Source organism: Erithacus rubecula (genome assembly GCF_903797595.1).
Source record: "Erithacus rubecula genome assembly, contig: scaffold_101_arrow_ctg1, whole genome shotgun sequence".
NCBI classification, from domain to species: domain Eukaryota; kingdom Metazoa; phylum Chordata; class Aves; order Passeriformes; family Muscicapidae; genus Erithacus; species Erithacus rubecula.
Window position 1 is genome coordinate 339716 of NW_027636395.1, and position 24975 is coordinate 364690.

Sequence of the window (24975 nt, forward strand, 5' to 3'; positions counted from 1 at the left end):
ACAAACGTGACAAAACCATGACTGGAACTGCAAAGAAAATAAGGAGCTTGTGCAGCAAAGTACCTGTTCCCTGAAGGTAGTGATTCTCTTTGGATTTCAGGGATAATCCTCCTAAAGCCAGGGAAGATAAACACTGCTGAGCATGTATGGTCATAGCTGAAAAAATAGAGTTAAGTGCTGTTCTTGATAATTAAACTTAGAAAGGAAATTGCCTTCAAGTTAGAAAGGAAGATTCAACTTTGTCTTGTAAGGATTTCACACACATTTCAAACAGCATTTAATGCATCTCTCATACAAGATGCAGTAACAGACATGGTAAATATCAGTGTGGCTCCAGCATGCCTCATTGTTAAGGCCCCCTTGGAAAACCTCTCTTCCACTGTCTCACATCTCTATTTTTAAATAATTATCTATGATTGCAGCTGTTACAGATGTTTTAATTTGCTTCATGCCTGTGTCCTGCAGGTACAGGTGTGCTGGCGAGCTGCAGATGCACAAAGACACATCCATGTGAACCTTCCCTTCCACTATGAAACAGCACAGATTTTTCTAATAATTAGCTATAAGAAACTTTTGAAAACATCCACTTTTCTTGGGAGACAAGAGTAGTTTACCTCAATCTTGCAAGCAGATACAGAAGTTTACACTCCAAAAGATTTCGTTCTGCTCCGATGGAAAATACTTGAGATTTGAATAGTCCTTTCAATCCTGGAGTAATGCTTGATGAAAACACAATGAGGAATGACATTCCCCAGCACACTTGGGTTTCCTGAGCATGTTCCACATTGTTCCTGCCCATGCTGGTGACAAAGAGTTTGTTTTCTTCTGGTGCCTCCCCTCGCCTGGCGCAGCTACGGGAAGCGAACCGCGCTTTGCCGTGTTTTTGTGCAGTTATTACTCAAGTGCTGAAGGCAAAGCTTTTATTTTTTTGGCTGATAAAGAGAAGTAGCATGAGGAGTTTAGGTTCTAGCTGAGCTTTGTGGGCTGGTAAAAACCCTGTGTGAAATTATTACGTGGTGTAAGTTGGTTATTATTTGAGCGGGGCCAGGATTTCGTTTGAGCATCTCCTGGAAGTTTTGGGTGGTTTTTTTTTTTTACTCCCTGATTCCCCACCTGCATGGGAGATTTGCTTTACCTTTCCAGAGCACAAGCATGTGCTTGTCCATCACCATAACCTGAAACTTCAGTTCAGTTTGTCTCTGCTTCCATCATCAGTGACACGGACTGTGCTGAGAGGAGTAAATTGCACTGGTCACTTTTCCTCCTCTGTACCTTTAAATTAATGAGGAATTAAATTATTTGTGACTTTTTCCCCCTGTGGTGTAAGGAATTTTGTAACAGTATGGTTTCAGAGTTCATTTTTGGGTACTGCTTGAGGTGAAACACTGCCAGGTTTCTGAGAAAACCTGAAATGTAAATAAACATCTGTCCTGTGGCATTCAAAATTGCCAAAATTGCAGCTGACCTGCAAGGCAGAAGATCTTCTGGGCAGCAGGGTAACACTGGCTGCCAGAGTAATTCCTCTCCAGATTCTGCATCAGAACTGATGAAAGGAAAATCTCAGATACTCAGTTGGGTGTTGAATAGTAGATGAACTGCCAATTGATTGTATATAATGAATTTTTATAATTTTCTCAGTTCAGATTGCTCACAATAACTGAATGCTTTTCTTCCTCTGCCCAAATGGAGTGGCTTAAAAAAACAATGTATGCAGGAATATCTTGATTTTTAAAAATTATTAGGTCTACAAGTATTTCTGGTGAATAAATTAATGATGAATACCATACATAAAATTATGAATACTAGAGCACTTTAGTTAAATGCATACTTTGAGGCTTGCTGATTAAATGGATAAACCTTTAAATATTTTTAATGTAAGTGAATGATAATGTATGTCTATTTTCACATTTCTAGAGGTAACTGCAATAACAATTTGTAGCATTGGTTAAATGCTGAACTTTGAGGCATGAGCAACAACATGGAACTTTGCAGTAATTACAGAATTTTAAATTCACTAACAATCATTTCAATATTTGAATCTGAGGATTTTTTTCTTTCTTTGTGTAGACAGAACCCAAACTCCCAAGTCTTCTGCTAGAACATGCTAAAAGAAATTGCAAGTTTAATCCACTCAACAATTTTATAATGAGAATAGTTATTTGCAAGCAATATTTTGTTTGGTTTTTTTTCATTTCTAAAAAATGTTCATATATTTAATTACTTTAAATTTCTTCTAATCTGCATTTGGCATGACATTTTGGATCTACTTGCATGCTATTGTAATTACAGCAACGCTGCACTCAGACCAGTTGATCACTTCAGCTGATTTCCTTTCTAATTCCTTTTTTTTCTATTTCCAGGGTGCTCTGGCCCACTAGGGATAGAAGGAGGGATTGTGTCCAACCAACAAATCACTGCATCATCCACCCACAGAGCTCTTTTTGGACTCCAGAAGTGGTACCCCTACTATGCACGGCTTAATAAGAAGGGTCTTGTGAATGCCTGGACTGCTGCAGAAAATGACAGATGGCCATGGATTCAGGTAACAGATGGAGCTGAGGAGGAAAAAAAGTACCCTTGATTCAATTGCCAGTGTCACTTAAGAAACTGATGAAGACAAGTGGTTAATGAACAGCTAGATTCTTATTCACTGTCAGAGAAGTAGCTGAGGCTAAAAGGGACTATTTAGTTGCAAATAATAATCTTGGCTTTACAAATGCGCAAGCCTTTTTTTTTTTTTTTTTTTTTAAATTTAAAAAACCTTGTACATATGTTCCACTGCGTCTGTAAACCATAGGAGATTTATACAGGCTCCTTTCAAAGAAGCTGCTTTCCACATATGCTGCATTTGGTGGTCAGGTCCTCAGAAGCATGTCACAGAATTATCTGTTGGTGGAGAAAACTGACACATGCTTGAAGTGTGTTTTTGGCAGTGCCAGAGCATGCTGGAAAGAGCTGGTCCTCTTTGCTGAGCTGCTCTGGGCACACAGGTTAAATATGACTGGAAGTAACAAGAACTGTTTTAATTAAGGTTGAAACAGCTGTTAGCTCAGACAAATCCATGGGGCTGAAAATACACGTTTTTCTCATCCCACTCAAGCATGTTATTGCTAGAGTGATTCAAATGGCAATGCCCTCACTGTGAGCTGGATTTCTCTGTGCCCAAAAAACGACTTCAGTGAAAGCAGTGAGTGTTAAGTCCTGTAGCAGTGTTTTAATGAAGGTAATTACCCAGTGGCTGCTGTAGCTCTTTGCTTGGATGGTGTTTTCATGATCTATGAATTGGGCAAAGCTTTGGCAATTTCAGCTCCTGGCTAATAAAGGTTAATGAGTTGGACACTTATGGGAACTGGTCAGCATGGTCAGTGTGTGAGGAGGGTGCTTCCCTTCCAGTGAACCCACTGCAGGATTTAGCAAAACAATTGAGCAATTTATCTGCCAGCACTAAACTGAACTGCTCACAGTGCCCTCAGCTGTGTCAGACACACTCCTGAGGCTACCTTGGTGTACATGGCATTAATATTTGTTCATGTTTAATGTTTTCTGCCCTGACAACCATTTCTTATTTTTCTGAGAGGCTCCTAAATATCTGGAGGGGAAGCACACAGAGTTGCCTCCTCATTTTTCTTGCATGGAGAGCAGACACAAAGCACTGTTTGATGAAGTTTTCTGAAACTGGTGCAGTGGGAGTGCTGGATTTTGTCAGCTCTGAAAAACGAAAACTGGTGTTACTGCTTGTTATTTATTGCAGAGTGAAAACACAAAGGCCCTTCAATGTGTTGTAAGTCAGTTTTCCTCCATAAAGATCAGATGGGTTAGGGAGTTGAACCAAACATTGAACATTGAAAAGAACCAAAAAGGATCACGCTGGGGGACCTGAGCAGAATTATTTCCATGGGAGTGGAAAGCTAATGTAACTTTAATGGATAATGAAAAAAGTCAGCTTTTGGGCTGTGTTAGAGTGTGGGCTTTATTAAATGAGCTGGAGAAAGATTTCAAAATCATTTAGCACTGGCCCTCTAGACATGTCTTTTTGAGGAGATGAACTAGATGGGGATATCTAATGGCCTGATGCCTCCACATTTGTGCTTGGCTCCCTTGGACTTTGCTCCCTGGGAAGTCTTCCCTCTGCTTTTACCTGCAAGGAACTTTGGGGTTTTTTGGTTTCTGGTTTGGTTTTTTGGGGTTTTTATTTATTTATTTATTTATTTGTTTTGGAGTTTTTTTGTTTGGCTTTTTTTTTTTTTTTTGGTGGGTTTTTTTTTCATGGTGGTTTTTTTGTGTGTTTTTTTATTGTTTTATGGAGGGATTTTTGTTGTTTTTCTTTTTGTTTTTTGTGGGGGTTTATTTTGGTGGGTTTTTTTTTTTTTTGGTTCTGTGCGGGTTTTTTTCTTTTTTTCTTTTTTTGTTTGTTTGTTTGTTTGTTTGTTTGTTTTTTGTTGCTGTTTTGGGTTTTTTGAGTTTTAGAGGTTATTCTAGTCCCCTACAAGTTGTTCTGTAATTTTGACAACCATGGGGTGTAAGGAGTTTTGAGAAGCTTACATCATACAATTAATGTGTTTTCAGCATTCCCTTATTTTTCTTCTCATTTTTCTTGCAATATAAACTTTAGCCTGTCATGTTCACAAAACTTGCCCAATTTTTTTTTTTTAATCCTTTTTTTTCCAGGTAAGGGCAAAATTAAAATTATTATTTGTCATTTCACAGCAGAAGTCTTGAGAGGATTTTTTTTCTTTCCTTTTCTCTTCCTTTGAAACATCTGGAACCAGAATATCTGAAACTTTTTAGGGAGATGATAATTGCAAGGAAAAAGTGCTTTTTTAGGTCTAGAAGTTGGGGACATCCACAGACTCCCACTTTATGTCAGATTTGGCTAAATTTCTGCCTGCCTTTGGTTTTTGTGGGAGAAAAGAAGTTAAACCCTCCAGTTGAGATGTTACTTTGTCCTGTCACCAGCTTTTTCTGGGAGCAGCCTGCACAGGGAACCTTCTCCAGACTGCTCCCAGTGATGAAGCACCTGGTCCAGAAGAACTGGAAAACACTGGGAGTGCTTGGCAGAGATGGAGTGCAGAGTTACAAAACCAGAAAATCCATTTTTAGGATGTGCAAATTAACATTTAGTGCAGTGAACCTGAAGGAAATGCCTGTTTCCCCCTTGTAGCTTCTAATGCTAGATAAATTCTAAAGGAATCTGTGTGTAATGGGCAAACTCCCCCAAAGAATTATTATTTACAGGCCTGTAGCTATTTTTCCTTGTTCCATCATTATCTTTTTTTTTTTTTTTTGTCATTTAATTTCTTTATTTATGTACAGCCTGGCAAATAAAAGGTTTGAGTGTTCTGCTTATAACTCACTTGTAATAAGTGCAGAAGTTTTGGGGTTTTTTTCCCTTCAATTTTTTCAGGTGTCTGATACACATGAACTAATTAATATGCAATCTCATTTTCCTGCAGACTCCCAATGAACTGAAAATTGAAATTGCCGTTTTAAATTTACACTCTTGGCATGTAATTAGTAATGGCACTACAATGCTTGTAATTGGCTGGTGATTTAAAGGGTCACTGACCAAGTTTTTGGAAGCAAATTAAAGCCTGAGTAAGTCACATCTGCCTTCTAAAGTTCTCCTGACCTCTGTTTCTCCTCACAGGTTGGCTGTGATAAAATAGCACCTGGGTACTGCTTAGCACTTTATTAGTGACATTAACTTTTATCATTTGCAAATACAATGACCAAAAAAATCACATATGGCTATTTTTCAGTAATTCGTCCTGAAATACAACCAAAATGCTCACACTGACTGTTCCAGTAATGCATATTTTTTTGTAAACTTTTTTTTTCACAGTAGTTTCTCTTTTCCCTTTTGCACTTATAATTTTAAAATATGATTGTTTTATTTTGATTTTATCCCTACTCATTCCCTATATCTATATTTTTCTATTCCTGTATTCGTTATTCTTTTTAAGGCTGTATGAATCAGAATATGACCACAGGCAGGATTATTGTTGCTGTTATCCCTCTACATATCCAAAACCATAATAGCAACTAATCTCTGACACAAACTGCCACCAGGAACTTGTGAATGTTATTTCTCTAACCTAGGAATCCATTCTGTGCCCTTACACTTCACTCCCAGGTTGGTGTCCCAGTTTTAACCATCCTCATATTTCCTAATTAATTTTCCCCCTATTCACAATTCTTAGGGGTTTTCTGGTCTTTGGGACACAGAAATTGTTTTTTTATAAGGTGTTAACCCACAGGCACCAAGAGCAGAACCTGAGCATAGGTTACACCTGGAGAATTTTGAGAAAATGCTCTAAATATTGAGCACTGTGTGGGAAGTGTGCTTGAGCACCTGACCTTTGCTGCAGACTGCTGTGTATAATTATAAAGTATTAAATAGAATAATAAAACCCCTGTTTTGCTATCCCTCACTAAAATGAACTGTATCTTCAGAGACATTGGTATGGTTACCAATAGGGTTTTTTTAAAATAAAATACTCAAATATTTACTGTTGTGAGTAGTTGGGGGATTAAAGGATTAATCTAAAAAAAACCAATTAAACTGCTCAGTTTGGTTGCAGAATCAAAAAGTAGGAAGTAAAGTTGGTTCAGGATGATTATTCAGGTTTTCTTACTCTAGATTTTATTGCATACAAGATGATCCCAAATATTTAATTTGGGGTTTCTTCTTCTTCAAAGACTTCATCCCTTTCCATCTACATTTCATGTTTTTTCTTTTAGAAAGCAATTTTTGAAAGTCAAGTTGTAATTTCAAAATGGAAAAGCTACAAGTCTTACTGAGAATATATGGAATAAGAACTATAATTCTGTATTTTTTCTAATTTATTCCCCAAATTGGTTTTTTTTTAAATTGTGTGCTAAAGTTCAGATGAAACACAATAATGAGAAATACAACAGTTTGATGGAAAATGTGCCCAACTTCTGATTGGCAATTTGAATATATTAGTACTCCAGTCCAAAGAAAAATACATTTGGTTTATTTACCATCTCAGCATGTCTGTTGTAAATAATACTTTTTGCTTTTCATGTATTTTTTTCAATAACTTTGCATAGCTTTAAGAAAATTTCTTCCTTATAAGTAAACACTTTTGCTACAGAGGTTTTTAATAAAAAAGATGAGCTGTGATTGGAAAAGGCCCAGCAGAATCAGGCACAATATTTCCCTGACCTCTGTCATATTTAAAATTAATTTATTTAGTCTTTTTTTTTCTTGAAAAGCACTGAGAATGCTTAAAACTAATTTTGAAAATGGTCTAAATATTGATTGAGGCTTAATTTGATTTTTACACGTGTACTTAAGGTTTCAATCCCACCTCTGGTGCTCAGCCTCACCTTTTCAGGATTTTCAGTCCTAAATCTGTGACTGTGAGTCTCACAAATCTATTCATTAACTATTTGTATAAAAAAAAACAAACCTTAAGTTCCATCATTGTGGTCCTCAAGCAGAAAACCATAAAGTATCATGTGGGAAAGTTTTCCTTACAAAAAAAAAAAAAAAAAAAAAAAAAAAAAAAAAAAAAAAAAAAAAAAAAAGAGAAAAAAAAAGAAAAAAAGTTAACAGCTTCCTCATCAAAAGCTTCCAAAGAGCAAGTACACACCAGGTGATAGCTATTTGCTAATGAAATGATAAAACCCAAAATACACAGAGGCCTTGCAGAACATTCACTCAAACATCTGTTGGTGAGAGCTCCAAGCAAACTGCCATCTGTGAAACCATTCATTTTGTCAAAGTTCATTTCCTCATTCATGAGTGCTGGCGTGCAGGCTTCCAAAAATACCTGCCACTGCAGCTTAAATGTTTTATATCACTTAATGCAGCTCTCATCTCAGTGTCAGGTGAGCTTTATGAAGTGCAGCCTCTGAGTCACCCTGCAAGGTGATGTGCACAAAGGAAGATTTAACCTGCAAAGTTAAGTGATAAAAAGTTGTTGAAGTTCTAAAGTTCTGCTTGTTGGGGTTTCTTTTTTCTTTTTTTGGTGATTTTTTTTTTGTTTGTTTGTTTTTGTTTGTTGGTTTTTGTTTTGGGGTTTGGTAATTTTTTTTTTTGGTGATTTTTTTGTTTGTTTGTTTTTGTTTGTTGGTTTTTGTTTTGGGGTTTTTTTTTTTTGTTTTGTGGGGGTTTTTTTTTGTTTGTTTGTTTGGTGGGTTTGTTTTTGGTTTTTTTTGTTTGGTGTTTTTTTTTTTTTTGTCAATACTTCAAAATTTGGCTCCATTATCATACAATGGTTCCCTTGGAGAACCTTGAGGAGAGGCAGTAAGTGCCTGAAAGCCTTTGGCTGTGGAGAAAAGAAACTAATAAGGAAAGTGCAGCTGAATTAAAGCAATGCCTCACAAGGACCTTTGTTCTGCAGGAATTAGAAGAGGTTTCCTGCTAGCCAAAGTCTGCCATAAATTCAATGACTTCAGTGAACTCAATACCACTGTCTGCTCTCTGCAGACCTCCCTCAGCATCTATACATTTAGCTTAAGGGCCAAAAATGTAATTTATGTGCTCAGAGCAGAAAACAAAGGGACTGGAGCCTGTTTCTGAGTGGGATCACCCACAGAGCCCCTGGTGCCCATGTCTTGGTGTCCATTTCATCCCACACCTCCTGCTTTCATCCCCCGTTCAAACAGCTTTGGGCTGAGGCTCCTGGGTGCACAAAAACATCATTTCAGAGTCAGCATCCCCATGGCAACTGAGGTTTTTTTTGTTATGAGCACCATCCACACCATGCTCTGTCAGCCCCCATTCCAGCTTTCCTTACTTGCCCCACCTAATTTGGCTGCAGGGCTGAAGCAACAGGACCTTTAAACACTTTATTCCCTGCATCTGCAACACCATCCATTTCAAATAATTTCTTTTTTTTTTTTTTTTTCGCCCATTTGCCACTCTGATATTAAAAGCAATCAAATCTTGGACAGTGGTGGCACCAAAAGGATAATAAAATGTGTGTCCATGTGGTTTCTTACATCAGGAAGAAGCAGAAGATGCCCCAGCACATGATGGTGACCCATAAGGGGAGGATGTGTGGGAATGAGTCACCTTGTGGGGAGGACAGACCCAAACTTGTGAGAGGATGGCATGCTGGTGTGTGACAGCCACATGAGCCAATTTTACCTTCTAACCACTTAAAAACTGGCAAAGCAAATGATCCTCACTCTCAGTGACTGTCCTGCCAGGCTTGGCTTCAAGGAAAGTGTTACTTCAAGTTATCTCAATTAAGCTAAGGTTCAGGGAACAAAGTTCAAGATTACATGCCAGGATATTAAGATTTTTGGGTGTGGTAGGCAGGCTATTCATGTACACCATCCCAGGATGGGTGACCTGAGAGGGACCCAGAGGCTGAGCTGTGCCACCCCCATGGCAGCTGGGCTGTGTCCAGGGAACTCTGAATATCCCAGGACACTCCACAGCCCCTCTGGCTCTGCAGGGCTGGGCACAAGTTCTGCCTCCTGTGCTGGGGCAGTTCTGGGCTCAGCCCCTGCCTGGGGCTCTGCTGAGCCCTGCCCTGGCCCTGCTGCACACTGGGACACACTGGGATGGACTGGGACGGACTGGGATGGACTGGGACAGACTGGGACACACTGGGATGGACTGGGATGGACTGGGATGGACTGGGAGAGACAGGGACACACTGGGATGGACTGGGACACACTGGGATGGACTGGGACACACTGGGATAGTCTGGGACACACTGGGACACACTGGGACACACTGGGACAGACAGGGACACACTGGGACAGACTGGGACACACTGGGATGGACTGGGACACTCTGGGACACACTGGGACACACTGGGATGGACTGGGACGGACTGGGATGGACTGGGACAGACAGGGACACACTGGGAGAGACTGGGACGGACTGGGACAGACTGGGATGGACTGGGACACACTGGGAGAGACAGGGACACACTGGGACAGACTGGGATAGACTGGGACAGACTGGGAGAGACAGGGACACACTGGGATGGACTGGGACACACTGGGACACACTGGGACAAACTGGGACACACTGGGATAGACTGGGACACACTGGGACACACTGGGACAAACTGGGACACACTGGGATAAACTGGGACACACTGGGACACACTGGGACACACTGGGACACACTGGGACAAACTGGGACACACTGGGACACACTGGGACACACTGGGACACACTGGGACAAACTGGGACACACTGGGACACACTGGGACACTCTGGGAGAGACAGGGACAGACTGGGACACACTGGGACAGACTGGGATGGACTGGGATGGACTGGGACAGACAGGGACACACTGGGACAAACTGGGACACACTGGGACACACTGGGATGGACTGGGACACACAGGGACAGACTGGGACCCACAGGGACACACTGGGATGGACTGGGACACACTGGGACACACTGGGAGAGACAGGGACACACTGGGACACACTGGGACAGACTGGGATGGACTGGGACAGACAGGGACACACTGGGATAGTCTGGGACACACTGGGACACACTGGGAGAGACAGGGACAGACTGGGACACACTGGGATGGACTGGGATGGACTGGGACAGACAGGGACACACTGGGAGAGACAGGGACACACTGGGACAGACTGGGATAGACTGGGACAGACTGGAACAGACTGGGACACACTGGGAGAAACAGGGACACACTGGGAGAGACAGGGACACACTGGGACACACAGGGACACACTGGGACAGACTGGGATAGACTGGGACAGACTGGAACAGACTGGGACACACTGGGACAGACTGGGACACACTGGGAAAGACTGGGAGAGACAGGGACACACTGGGACAAACTGGGACACACTGGGATAAACTGGGATAAACTGGGACACACTGGGATAAACTGGGACACACTGGGACAAACTGGGACACACTGGGACACACTGGGATAAACTGGGACACACTGGGACACACTGGGACAAACTGGGACACACTGGGACACACTGGGACACACTGGGATGGACAAGGAAAGACTGGGGCACACTGGGAGTGACTGGGACACACTGGGACACACTGGGAGAGACAGGAATACTCAGGGATACCGAAGAATACCCAAGGACACTCAGGGATGCTCAGGGACATTCAGGGACCCTCGGGGACCCCCAGGGCTGGTCCCTCTCCCTGGGCTCTCTCCAGACTGAGCAGCCCCAGCTCCCTCAGCTGGACACTGAGCTCCAGATGTGCCCTCAGGGCTGGGCAGAGGGGCAGGATCCTCCCTGGCCTGCTGGCACTGTCCCCCAAATCCCATTTGAGGAAAAATGCACAGATAAATGCAGAAAATCTCACCAAAGGGTAAATTTCAATATTTCTATATCAACTTTTTTTTACTTTTGAGCCCTAATTTTAAAGATAATCTCAATTTTTAAATTTCATTTCATGAATGTTGTTGTAGGGATTCAACAAATTATCAATTCCGTAGGGTTCAGGAGATATTATTAATAATTTGAGCCAACCTTCCCTGTTCTTGAAGAGCATCTGTGAGGGCTGAGAAATCATTTGAGTGGTGCAGTCTTCATCAATCACAAAGCCATCTGCCCCCTGTGTGCTTCATTAGCTCTTCACTGCCCTTGTGTCCACCCCAAACCTTGTCCCCACACAACCAGTGTCTCTGCAAATAACAGGTTATCCTCAAAGATTGACTAGGATTACCTTGAGCATGAAGAAAGGGGATGGGGAGAGATGTTTTAGTGCAGGTTGTGCACCATTTGATAGCACAATTATCACTAGATAAGGGACTTAGTAACCTTTATTTTGCCACTGTTAAAATGAGCTGCAATGGGATCTCACAGCAGGGGTTTCACAGGGAAGTCTGATCTCCTGGGAGTTCTCAGATTACAGATAGTTAACACTCCTTTAATCAGTACACTGGATGTCTTTTCAAACCTTAAGGTTCTGTAATTCCATGAGTTCTTGGTCTGGGGGCATGCACAGGACCTAGAAAAAGCCCTCTGAAGCCAGAATGGGAATTTTTCCCAGTTGTCCTTTTGAGGATCCAGAGAAGATCATAATTTTCTTTGGAGTTTTTACCAGAGTGATCTGCCAAAGTGCCATTAAAAAACAGGTGGAAAGTGTGTGAGAGAAAGTACCTCCCAATATCTGAAGTTATTTCACAAGCAGAAATTTCCCTGAGTGTATTTTTATGGTGATTTTAATATTGCACCTTTTTGAATTCCCTTCTTTTCCCTAAGGAAGACAGTTTTCATGTAGGATGAAAAGAAAAGTATGTTTTTGACCTGAGTCTGACATCCCATCTTCTAGATCTATGAGCTGTTGATCAAAGCTATTTTACAAGGGGAAATACATGCAGATATTTTCACTGGCATTTTTATTTACATATTCTTAGGCTGATTGTTCAGGATGTCTTCTAGACATCGTGGGGAAGTTCTTTCAGAGAGCCATTAACATTCCAAAGGCAGGAAGAGTTTTCACAAGCTCAAAGCATATGAAGAAACTAATAATAGCAATAAATGACCTTGGTGTTTCTTAGGTAACGTTCAGTTTCAGATAGTTAATACTCATTTGATCAATACTTTGCAAATAAGATGACATTTTGCAGGGCTACAAACCTCTGAACAATGTGAGATTGATTATGGGCCCCTTCTTGAGATGACAGTCTAAACATGCCAGGGTTTGAATAATTCATATAACCCCGCTAATGGCATTCATAACAACTACCTTTGGGACTAAAATAATGACTTAATAATAAGAAGGAACAGACTAAGCAAGTTTTTAGTCTGTCTAATTATGTAAACTCTCTGAGGCATAAATTGAAAGTTCTCAACAAAAGCCAAATGAAGTGTAGGTGCTTTTTGATAATTCTCATAGCATATGTTCCTCCACATTAGCATTGCATGGGCCCAACAATCCTTGTACTTATGTTTTCCATACAAGTAGGGTCTAACCTATATTCTGATCTCCTCACAGAGAGGCAAATTAAATTAGTGGTCCAATTTGCATCTCTGATTCTGCATGCCTAATTTGAGGCAGGCACATGGATAATTCTCCTTGAGGGTGGCAAAGGTGGTGAGCTGTTTTTGGAGGGCAGGCTGAGGCTGAGATGCAGGGATATCCTGAGAGGTGTTTGTTCTTACCCTGAGGTGTGATAAACTGGGAGCAGCAGGAGGGTGAGCCTGCAGAGGATTTAATAGCAAAGTTTTGAGTGTGCTCTCACAAAATGGGCTGGGATCAGAAACAACCTGAGTGTTTAACTGGTCTGTCCTCAAGGTGCAATCCCACAACCACGCTGGGAATCGCTATTTCCAAAGCAACCTGCGACAAATGCTTGCTCTCCTGGCCTGTTACAAGTCAGCAATTTTCACTATCAAGTGAATATTCTACAATACAGCACGTTTTTCTGCATGGGGCAGACCCCCTCCCAGCAATAAATCACTGCACTCCCTCTCTGTGTGCTGCTTAAAGCACACATCAGTGCCACTGTGCTGACTGCATTAATGCCCTCAACTAAATCCAGGGGAGCTCTGCTGACAGTGCTGGTTAGGAGAGTATCAAAAAGCCACAGGCAGGCAAGACAGATGAGCACCTTGTGTGCAGGTGCCAGGCTTTTTGGCAGGGAAGTTAATAGTGACTGACCTGCTGTGCCCTTCCTGCTCCTCATCACCAGCCCAGCTCTGGCACCAGGTGAAACAGCAGCTTGTCCTGCTCACACTGGGGGAAACAACCTTGGAGACTGAAAAGGAAGCACGGGAGGGAGATTTCAGACTTTCCCAGTGTTGAGTTTTATTAAAAAACATTTCCTTTGGCAAGTGTCCCTATTTTTCATCAGAAAATGTTTGTCTGGGTGTTTTCTATCCAGCTTTGTCAGAGTTATGACTTCACAAAAAAATAAAAAGTAGGGAAGAGACAAAAAAATTAAATTTCAATCCTTCAAAACCTGATGAGATCAGCAGGGAAGGGTTGCTGTAATAAATTTTTTAATGCCAGTATAACCTTGATCTCTTATTCAACCCCATTTTTATATGAGTAATGGTGAGGAGCAGTAAAGATATATTTACTTTGTGCTGGAAAAGATGAAGAATTATTTATGACAGTGCTATTCCATCTCATAACTGAAACAGGTAAACACCTTTGTTCTCCATAAAATGCGTTTCTGTTTATGAATCTAAAACTACATTTAAGGTCTCAAGGTGTCATGTAGGCTTTAATTTAAGCATTTCTGCAAAGCTTGCTCAGGAGGAACACTTCAGACAGGGCTGTTCTGCAGGAAATGTTATTGCTAACAGTGAGATAACAAATGAGGGGAATATGGTTATGGATTCTGTCCAGGAGCATCATGTAAGGGTCTTCCTAAACTCACCCTGTCTTCTCATCCCTCTTCTCCTCTCCTGCCTGGAATAATGTAGATAAGGCAGATGCAGTTGGGTGGTTTTTTATCTTTTTTGCCCAGTTTATAGCTTCTGCAAGCTGAATCTGCTAACATTTGATCATAAATTGTAAGAGCAAGACGAGCACCTTCCACTGGAGCTGTCCCAGTCCCTGCTGTTCTGTTACATTCACACATTACAATTCTGAATTTAATCTTCCTTTCTCATGTGGTTCTAAGGTTTGTAAACCATGCTGAGAAGTTACTGATGGCCTTTGTTTTGTGGAGCCCTTTGGACTTGGTTTTGGAAAACAAGATCCAGGATTAACTCACAGTTTCCAGTGACACACACACCATGCAAATTTGCAGTTCTGGTTCTGAATTGCCTCTGAAAATGGTGCACTGTACAAACAACAGGAACTCATAAAGTTACCTTGTTCACATTACCACTTTCTCTTAGAGAAAATGTTTTCCTCCTTTATTTCCCTTCCAACATGGATTATTTTCAGGTTCCAGTAAAATCTAGGTTGGGTGTGTCATCACTGGTGTAGACAGCAATTTAGCACCCCCAAACAGGTTTGAGTGAGTCACAGGAGTCAAAAGCATTACTGAAAATTGATTAATAGGTAATCACTCCTACAGGATCAGTGCTGGAAGCACCCTGGTTATTTTTTTCCCCTCCTGTGGAGAAAGGCCACAGCTCTGTAACCTGCTGTGACTGTCAGAGTGCTCTGTGTAATCATGGAGTTTGGTTCAAACAAATAAGATTAGAAGGAATTTCAGGGGCCTCTCAAACTAAAGGAGTTGATTTTATTCCCCAGCTCACTGCTCTCAAGGGTATCTGCCTCAAGTGATTTTATTTGCTTTGTTCTGGCTGCATGGGTGAATTCAACTGTGCACCCAACAAGGACGTGAGGTTCTGTTTCTTGTCACAGTCCCTGAACTCACATAAACTGAGCTGACTCCAATCCTGTGCTCTCCAGGTGCTTTCCTCAACACCAGCACTTTACCCCATCCACCCTGTGTGTGGCATAATCCACCTCTTGTAGATTTAAATACGTTGGTATCCGACTGCTGGTTCATTTTACACACGGTTTTACCCGAGCAACTCAGTGCCCACCACTCATCCCAGTCCCAGAAATCCTCCTCATTGACATGCAAAGGCCATCAGAGCAGATCCCACAGCCTGCAGGTGTCAAACAGAGCTTTATCCAACTTTCATAAAGCTCCTCATGAGGTTTTAGGGCACTGGGAGTTCTCGGATTGCAGCCAAGTCCCTGGCATGAATGGGTGAGTCAAATCCCATGGAAGCCACTGGATGCAGGAGACCCCTCTGAGCTGGTGCTGAAAGCAGGCCCTGAGCAGAGGTCAACTAAAAAATAAAAATGAAATAAAAATAAATAAAATAAAATAAATTTAAAGGGTAAATGTTCAAGTAGTGAAAATAGCGATCGGCTTGCTGGCTTACTTTCTCTCTTCTTTCTTTCTCTCTCTTTTTCTCTTTCTCTGTCTCTCTTTCTCTCTTTCTTTTTTATCTCTCTCTCTTTCTCTCTTTCTCTCCCTCTTCTTTCTTTCACTCTCTCTTCTCTCCTTTTTTCTTTCTCTCATTCTTTCTCTCTTTCTTTCTCTTTCTTTCTCTCTCTCTCTCTCTCTTTCTTTCTTTCTCACCCTAAGTAGATTCCTCAAATGTCTGTATCTGTATCATCTTCTTACAAAGTCTTTACCATGCCATATTTCTTAAATTACTGAGGTAAATCCATCAAAACACTATTGATCTTCGTTCATCCTTTCTTTTTTCCCAGTTCATCTAGCTAATGATAAGGGATCCTTAATAGGTGAATCCATTACCTTTCTTTAAAAGATATGTAATTCTTTTGTTCCTCTCCTGGTGAATTTCATCTCTTTGTTTTAAAACCCATGTAAGTAAAATATATAATTTTCTGACCTGGATCTGAATCCACAAAACAGAGTTTCCTGGGCTGTTTTCCCATTGCAATTGCCACAGAAAAACATGTTTGAAAAAGCTTTTAGCACTAAAGGATGCAGTTCATGTTTCTTCACAGCTTCCTACTGAAGTATATTAAATAAGAAAGATTTTGGCACCTGCTTCATTACAGACATTGCTAAAGTTCTGGTATTTTCAATTTTTGCTGAGGTTGAACTTGAAAAATTTAAAACACATAAAAGTACCCAAGGATACAAAGGGAAAATTAATTCCTGCTGTATCCATAATCACTGAAAAGCATGACATTATTCCAGAAGGGATTTCTATACAAGCAAGCCATAGGCATTTGAAAGCATTTATTTTTTCTCACTTCATTGGGATTTTTCTGCAAACCTTGACAGGATGTGTCTTGGAAAACAAGGCAGCCTGGTTTTATTTCTCATGTTCTATCAAGTTCAATACTACTTAAAAAAAAAAAAAATAGCTCAGTTTGTGACTCAAAGGATGGATACTGATCAAGAAATCCTCTAAAAGGAAAGACTCTGCAAATGGGAATAGGACATCCAGTGTTTAAAGCCATGGTGGTTAAAATCCCCATAAATTCTCATCCAAAAAAAAAAAACTCTCCTGAAGATTACCACTTTGGGAAAAAGAAAAATCTGTAATTAAGCTGAAAAAAAGTTAGCTATCTGCATCACTGGGTCAAACAAAATTTGTTTGGTGTTGTGTTATACCTTCTATTTCCCACAAAGTGAAATGTGAAGATGCTACCAGTCAGCAAATAATCAATGTCTGGTTTCCCTGTGCTTTCTAATTCAGTTTTGCAGATGGTATTCACTTCATTATTAGCAATTTTGTAAATACATGGAAAGTTGGTTTACTTGCCTGTTAATTAATATTCTGAAATTCCACATAGAGAATGAACTTCTCATAAGAGATTTACATAAATCTTTAACTGGATGCTATTCCATGTTAGCTACATTTTTAATGTACTTATGGGACTAAAAGTAGTCTCTGGAGCTGTCTTTTACAAATATAACATTTTTTTTTTTATTTTGTTTCCCCCTCTGGGGGGCCAAGAATTGGGGAAAAGAAGTTTTCCAAGGCTGAATAAAAGTCATGAATCTTTTCTAATTTATACCTGCATGAATTTCTGTTGTGAGTCCATTCTCCCCACTGGAATTGCAAATATTCCTGAGCTTTCCTGGTTTATGTGGGAAAGATCCTGCAAAAATCCTGATGTTTTCATAGGAGGCATCTCCTCTCTCAATGGGTCTAAACCTCAAAAACACACATAGTTAATCTGAAGGTGTGTGAGTGTTTAATAATTTCTTACAGGGAGAACTATGGTAAAACTACACCAAAAGCCAAGAATTCCAGAATAGTGGAGAAGTAAATAGACTCACTCATTAATGAAAACAAACAACAACAACCAAAAAAAAAAAAAAAAAATAGAAACAAACAAACAAACAAAAAAAAAACCCACCAGAAAAACTGACAAAATTCTATCGTTTGGACAAAGAAACCAGAGTTTTCCTAAAATCTGACACTGCTGAATTGTCAGAATTCCCATGCCACAGGTGACTAAAGGAGCAGAATTAAGGCTGCTGGAGCAATGTTGGATTTGTTCACTCTGAATAAATTTCATTTTGTGCTTCAAGTTGTTGCATTCAGCTCAGATGAAGAATGTTTATGTCAATTGATATTTTGCTATTGACTGCTTTAGGATTAGAATTTCAGCCTTGATCTCTAGATATGGGGATTTCCAGTGAGAGCCAAGAAAAAAAATTGATTTTTTTTTTGCTGCCAGAACTTCCATGTAGTTTTAGAAGTTTTACTTGATGCCAACTTAGGACCTGTGGTCTGGTATTGCAAATTGACTTCTAACAGAACAAAAGATACAGCTTTTGGTAAATAATTACCCTGTTTAATTTCCCTTTCAGGCAGGAAATTTGTAGGAATAATCCTATATACCAAAATTAAGCAATATCCAGAAATAATCTGTATATCTGTAATATGTTTATATATGGGTGCACACATACAGGAAATAAGCACAGTTCAAGCTTTTGGTTCAATTTTTTCTTTATTTGCTTTATACATTTGAACATGAAATTCACAGAAGATCAAAAGGATTAATGCAAGTATAAAAGCAGTTATTTAAATTCTACAGCTATGTTTTTCCTTTTATTAAAAAAAATAATAATAATTACAGGAATCAAGGATTGTATCCCTCAGATTAACAGCATGCTGTTATTTCAGATAAACCTCCAGAAGAAGATGCGAGTCACTGGAGTTATAACCCAAGGTGCCAAGAGGATTGGAAGTCCAGAATATGTAAAATCTTATAAAATTGCCTACAGTAATGATGGGAAGTCATGGACAATGTACAAAGTAAAAGGCACAAAGGAAGACATGGTAAGATTAAGTCATCTGTATCCAAATACATCTCATGGTTTAGCTGCCTTCAGAAGTATGAAATGTCTCTAGTATTTAAGACTCATTGCCTGGCACTATGATATAGGTTCCACTGCTATTATTTTTCTTGGACAAAAAAAAAAATAAAATCAACAAATTTGCATTTTTTCTCTGCTAAGAATTTCTTATACTTTAACTGATGGTTGCATAAATACTCTTTCCCCAAGCTAGAATAATCCTGTTTATTACACTTAACTGATTTTCATATTAATTAGTTCACCAGTAATTACTCATTGCTCTGCTTTCAATTTAGTTTTATTGCATTGGCAGATTAGCTTTAACCCTTGGAAACACAGAGCCCATTCATCAATGCTAATCTCTGTGCTGCACAAACAGTATCATCCAGTGGGCTGTGTGTGTTTACAGCTTATAGTTACCACTTTTTTTTGATGGAGCTGTGCACACATAGCAGAAAAAAAAAAAATAAAAACAACAAAACAAAACAAAAAACCAAAAAAAACCCAAAAAACAAACCAACCAACCAAACAAAACCAACAAAAGACAAAAAACAAAAACAAAAATACAAAAAACAAACCAAAATCTTTACTGTGTAAGTTTGCATAGAACCCAGGCACTGTACAGCATTAGATGTAGTTTCTCTATTAAATTTAAAATGCTGTGTCAAGATGTGCAGAATAAGGCAGGGGGGAACAGAACAGGGATGTCTCGTTAGAGTGAGGGGTGAATAGAAATTTAATTTAATTTAATTCACCCCCCTGTGATCAATGGGAGGGTTCCAGTGCCCTTCAGAGGGAACTGGATCAGGGTCCTGAACCAAAGGGGAAAAAAATAAATGTCAATCAGCGCAAATAATTGCAGGCTAAATTGAACCAGGACTATTTTATACATTAATCAAGAAAAGAAGGCATAATTTAGTTGCATTAGGAGCTTCAGTTTGTAAGAGTGACAGGACAGAGACCTTGGTTCAGCACAGGTGGCAAACCCATCATGATGTGACACCAAGGCAGGACGTTCTGCCGAGAAAACCAGTGTCAGGCAATGGGAGCACCAAAACACCTGCAATTTGGGGAAAACCTCCCACAGACAGAAGAGTGCAGGTGCCTTTGAGACTCAGAAACTCACTGGCACCCCAAGCACCCTCCTGACACTGTTTTATTTTTCCCTGTAAATGTTTTTTTGCCCGCAGGTGTTCCGCGGGAACGTGGACAACAACACGCCGTACGCCAACTCCTTCACGCCGCCCATCAAGGCACAGTACGTCCGGCTGTACCCCCAGGTGTGCAGGAGGCACTGCACCCTCAGGATGGAGCTGCTGGGCTGTGAGCTCACAGGTGGGACCCCCAGACCCCCAGCCCACCCAGCATCTTGAGCATCTCCGCGAGATGCTCAAGTTCAGCCCGAGTTTATCCCCCCGATCCCAACAGATCTCTCATCAGGGATAGAGATGAGCCAGGACACAGATTCCCACCCAACAGCATGGAAAGGGTGCTGGTTTATTCTTCTTTGCAGATTAGCCATCCTGGCTCTTGCTGCTGACTGCAGCAAAACTCCAACTCCTACTGCAGACTCTGACTGCAGGTATTGGTTTGCAGGCTGACCCAGGCACTCACCTGCTCAGCTTTGACTGCAGGCTCCAACAGCCAGCTTGTAAAAGCTGCACCACCTAATTAGTGGCTTGCCTTCATTTTCTTCTGTCTTCACTCAAGAGTCAGGATTGAAACACGAGGGAGACAAATTTCTCGTGTTCAGGCTCGATTGTTTATTAAACCTTATCTAAAGTACAGAGTTCTGCAACACTTCTAGCTACCAGCTAAAAGTGAGCAAAATGAAGCTGAATCCAGCTAGTTACAAGGTCTTTTAAAGGTAAACAGTCCAATAAAGAACTAACACCTATATTATTTATACTTTTGACCCAATAACCAGACTCCTGTCACCCACAGTGCAGCACTATCACACCAAAAAAACTGCTACCTGAAATAATGAAGAAGAAAGAAGACAGAAAGAGACACCACCCAAAACCCTCTATCTTGTCCCATACCTATTACTATTACTAAAACCTCAAATTCCAAACCCTTCACCCTGTGAAATCACACAGTTCTGTTTAACTACACACCTGTGATTTTAACTCCATCACTCAAAATTGGAACCCTTCCCCAAGTCCTCAGATCAAAAGCAGTGTTCTCCTGGGCATCAGTGCCAGAAAGCACAGAAAGCTCAAAACTCACATGTTTCTGGTTTCCAACACAGGCTCTGACTCCATCAGATCTAAACCAATCTCATAGCAGATCTTTTACTGCAGAAACTCTCTTTCCTTGTTTTGTTCTTCTTTTTGCCTCTCTGGACCATTCCTTCTTCCTCAGGGCTTCTTTACCTCTTCAAGATCTTCTTTCTTCACACTTACCTTTATTAGTCACAGCTGCAGCCCATTAAGGGCATGGCTATTCCCCTTCTTTGGTAATTAGTACAACTGTGACTTATCAGGGGCAAGGTCACCTCTGATCTCTCCTTCTACACCTACAGCTTTCATCCTTTTTTTAATCTAAGTTTTAAAATCAGCAGCACTTGGCTCAGCCTAGTGAGGATGGCCACTTGCAGTGGGATAGGAGCAGCAGTAAGGCTGGTATAAACTCAGTAACAGTTCAATTTTTTTTTTTTTTTTTTTTTTTTTGTTCTGTGGGTGTTAATCTCCAGCTGGTCAACCTAGAAAAGGTCATTTGGAAGTTTTAACATGCCAAGTGTTAACAATTGTCACACCTGATCTGGGTAATTCCTGCTGCCTGTGGGGTGGCACCACCCCTGTGCTGTGTGGCATCCTCAGAGGGATGAACCTGCTTCCCCTGCCCTTGAGGACCAGTCCAGTAAAATATAATTTGGTTGGACTGCTTTAATCAAGATTTCAGTTTGGATTTGTTTTCTGGGTTTAGCAGAAGCAGGGATAACTTCCTTGCAGCAAAAAGTAAATGGAGTGGACCCAGTATAAACCTTCCTCAGGTTTGTATTAAAACTCTGAAATGTAAAGCCTGACCTATAGCCACCTTCTGCAAGAACTGTGTTCCCCTACAAATTCAAAGAAGCATGTAAATTTTTTATCCAAGAGATAAGCCTTTTCACTTCACAGATTCATTTAGGAGTGATTTTTATGTGGCTGCCTGTTTATTCTACGAACAACAGTCATCCAGTTCACAAGTGATATATCAAAACAGCTGGAGTTAAACAATTCTCAGTCAAAACCAGATTCAGAAATGAAAAGTTAATGCATTAATTCTCAGTGTAGCTCTCTTCCAATATAGGTAGGTTTAAGAGTAAATAGAAAATCCTGTCTAGCTGCTTTGTTCTATTTGATTTTTTATTTTTTTTTTTTGTCTTCCACTTCTGGAACCACAGTTTAGGGTAAGTCTTTGCCACAATGACTAGGAATTGTTTTGCTCAAAGAACTGTGAAAGCTAGTGGAGTGAATTAATTTCAGTGGCCTCCTAACAGTGTCAAGGTCATCATTTCTTAAAACTATGGACAGCCAAGGCTCAGCAGAACAATTTCAAACTTACTGAAAAAAGGTGTAATTGCACAGGCTAATTCTTAATTCCAGGTGGTCTGCCTTGGGTGGAAAAGCACTTTTAAATATCTGCCTGAGTGATAAACAGAGGGAGACTTGCAGCATTGGATCATCATAAAACCAACTCCTTCTTAAGACAAACTTCAGCAAAATGTTCAATGCAGTCTGCTTTACTCTCATAAACAGCTTTACTTACACAGGATCCACATCTTATTGAAAATCAGGATCAATGCTAGTGGAGCCAACCATCAATAAATTAGGCATTAATTTTCATGTCCCTGCCTTTCTTGTGCTTTGCACATCTCTGTGTCCTGCCCTCCCTTTCCCTCCTCAGAGTATTGATGAGAGGGAGAAGCAGATCACAGCTCCTGCTTATTAGAATGCCTCTATTCATTAAGCTGTTATTAATTGCAGCATCAAGCTGTGGTTTTTAGCAGCAGATGAGTGTTCACACAACAGTGTCACTCACTCTTGGAACTCACTCCTGCACTGTTTTTTGGGGGGGTTTCTCAGTTCCTGCAGAGGGATGTTGGCCCCCAAAACCTGAACTTCCCTGTTCCTTCTCCTGAGTGTGTAATTTTCATCTCCTTTGGGCATGTTGTTCCCTGGTAATTATTTCTTTATCCTAACAGTCCCTGTAGCACCATTCACACAAAACTGACACACAGGGGGACTTGATCACACCTGCAGTTAAGGATAGGTTCTCCTTTCCTCATCTGTCCCCAGAACTGTGGAATCTGGAGAGGAATTCTCTATTTGGTATTCACAGGCCAGGTTGGACAGGGCTTTAAACCAACAGGGTTTAATGAAAAATGTCTCTGCCCATGGCAAAGGGGTTGGAATTAGATATGCAGCTAGATGACCTTTAAGGTCCCTCTCAACCCAAAACATTCTATGATTCAAAAATACGAAGATTTTTTTTTTAATCTCTCATTTTTTAGTATATCACAGTATGAATCCAAACAAAATCACCCTTGCCCTCAAATAATTGACATATGCTGCTTTTGCCAGCACTCCACAAGTCTTTGCCCAAGACAAGGCTCATGCAGACTGCATGCATTTGTGGGCTTGAAGAACTTCTTCTGAGAAGAACCTCTGTGTTGATCCTTCCAATTTTCATGTGCTAATCCCCACTCTTCCCCATTATTTCCCTGTTCCATTGAGCTAGACTAAATAAGACCTGCAAACTTATGCCTAGTTAGATTTAAACATACTGAGGTATCAGGTATAATTTATTAAAGCTGGAGGTATCCAAAGCATCACAAACATTCTAGACTGAGATGCTCCACTGGGTGTGTCTGCATCAGCTGCCTCTGACTTCAACAGATCTTAAAAAATGAAAATTGAATCCTTTCACAGGGGCACAGAAAAGCAAAGTTGAAGGTGCAGCAGAGGAGACATTTCAGGGAGATGTGAGCATTGTTGCAAACAGCTGTGAGGGATGACACAAACCTGTGCTGGTTTGATGATGCTTTGTGCTGTGGGTTATGGCTCAGTCACCCTTCCTGGGGCAGGGGCTGGGAAGCTGCTGCTCTCTGACACAGCAACAGCCATCCTGACACCTGTGTGCATCACATTTGCCTCCTCAGATTCTCACTGCTCTTCTCATTTTCCCCCTTTACCTTTGCCACCATTCTTCCCACCCCTTTGGGGCCACGGGGGAGGCAGGCGAGTGTAAAATCCCATTAATTCATGCATGCACAGGCACACAGGCAGGCACAGCTGTTGTTTCATAAATCAATAATAATGCTCAGAAAAGATAGAACTGGTTTGGATGGGTGGGGCCAGCAGTGAATCACAGCTTTGACAACCCATGGTTTTGTGTCAGGAGCCTCCTTCGCATTCCTGGGATGAAACGTTCTTGCTGACAGTCCTTGTGATCCTGGAGTGACACTTCAGAATTTAATAATAGCCAAAGTCCTTCTCCAAACCAGCACATTAGTCTCTCTCATTTCTTCTGCCAATTTCTCCCTCCCACTCCCAGGAAAACTGTTTTGTTGTGGCTTCGAATGAGTCCATTCTCCAGACAAGGCTGTGCCATTTCTGTTTGTGCACTGAGAATCAGTTATGAAAGACTGGGTGGTTTTTTCTAAAGTTGACTCTCTTTTCTCTCAGTTTTTGGGGTTTTTTGTTTATTTGTTTTTGTTTGTTTGTTTGTTTTTAATTTAACATGAAGCATGTCAATATTCAGACTTTAAATTCAGGACATACTGTATTAAAAATTATATTATTCATAATAACTGCACATATGCAGATGTTTTACTCCTGTGACAGGAAGAAAATGAGAAAACAACTTCATTTTTATATTACCATCTTATCCATGTTTCACTTTACCTCAACTGTCAAGCATCACTCCACCCCCAAGTCATATATCCACCTTTTCTGTCCTCTTACCACCCTTCTCTCTCTCAGCCATTTGCCTTTCTTTTCCTGATTTTTTTTGTTTAATTCTTAACACCATGCTGCTCATCAGCCTTCTTTGGTTCCCAGCCCTGTTGTTCCAGTGTTGTTCCAGCCTGCTTCTGCCTCCAGTGTACCTCCCACATTCCCAGCACACAACAGCAAAGCAGAGGAACTCAGACCCACTTATCAGTTTTTATTTTTATCTTTTTTTCATGCAGAGCAGGGAAGGGAGAAGCCTGAGATCTATCTTTTCTACAGTGAAAATCACTCAATGGTGTGGGATGTCCACAAACAAATAAGCCA

General features: G+C 40.7%; 1 protein-coding gene and 1 long non-coding RNA gene across 3 annotated transcripts in view; one reads left to right on the top strand and one right to left on the bottom strand.

Moving 5' to 3' along the window:
* The window catches only part of EDIL3 (EGF like repeats and discoidin domains 3), a 227292-nt gene that overhangs the window by 156671 nt on the left and 45646 nt on the right, over positions 1 to 24975 (top strand). For both annotated transcript variants that reach the window (XM_079331767.1, XM_079331768.1), the window contains 3 exons: positions 2361 to 2542; positions 18540 to 18695; positions 19903 to 20047. In XM_079331767.1, the coding sequence (XP_079187893.1) occupies positions 2361 to 2542; positions 18540 to 18695; positions 19903 to 20047 (483 nt within the window). The remainder of the gene's footprint in view (positions 1 to 2360; positions 2543 to 18539; positions 18696 to 19902; positions 20048 to 24975) is intronic.
* LOC306815143 overlaps positions 1 to 24975 on the bottom strand; it is a 107970-nt gene that overhangs the window by 15417 nt on the left and 67578 nt on the right. The gene's annotated exons all lie outside the window — the stretch shown is intronic.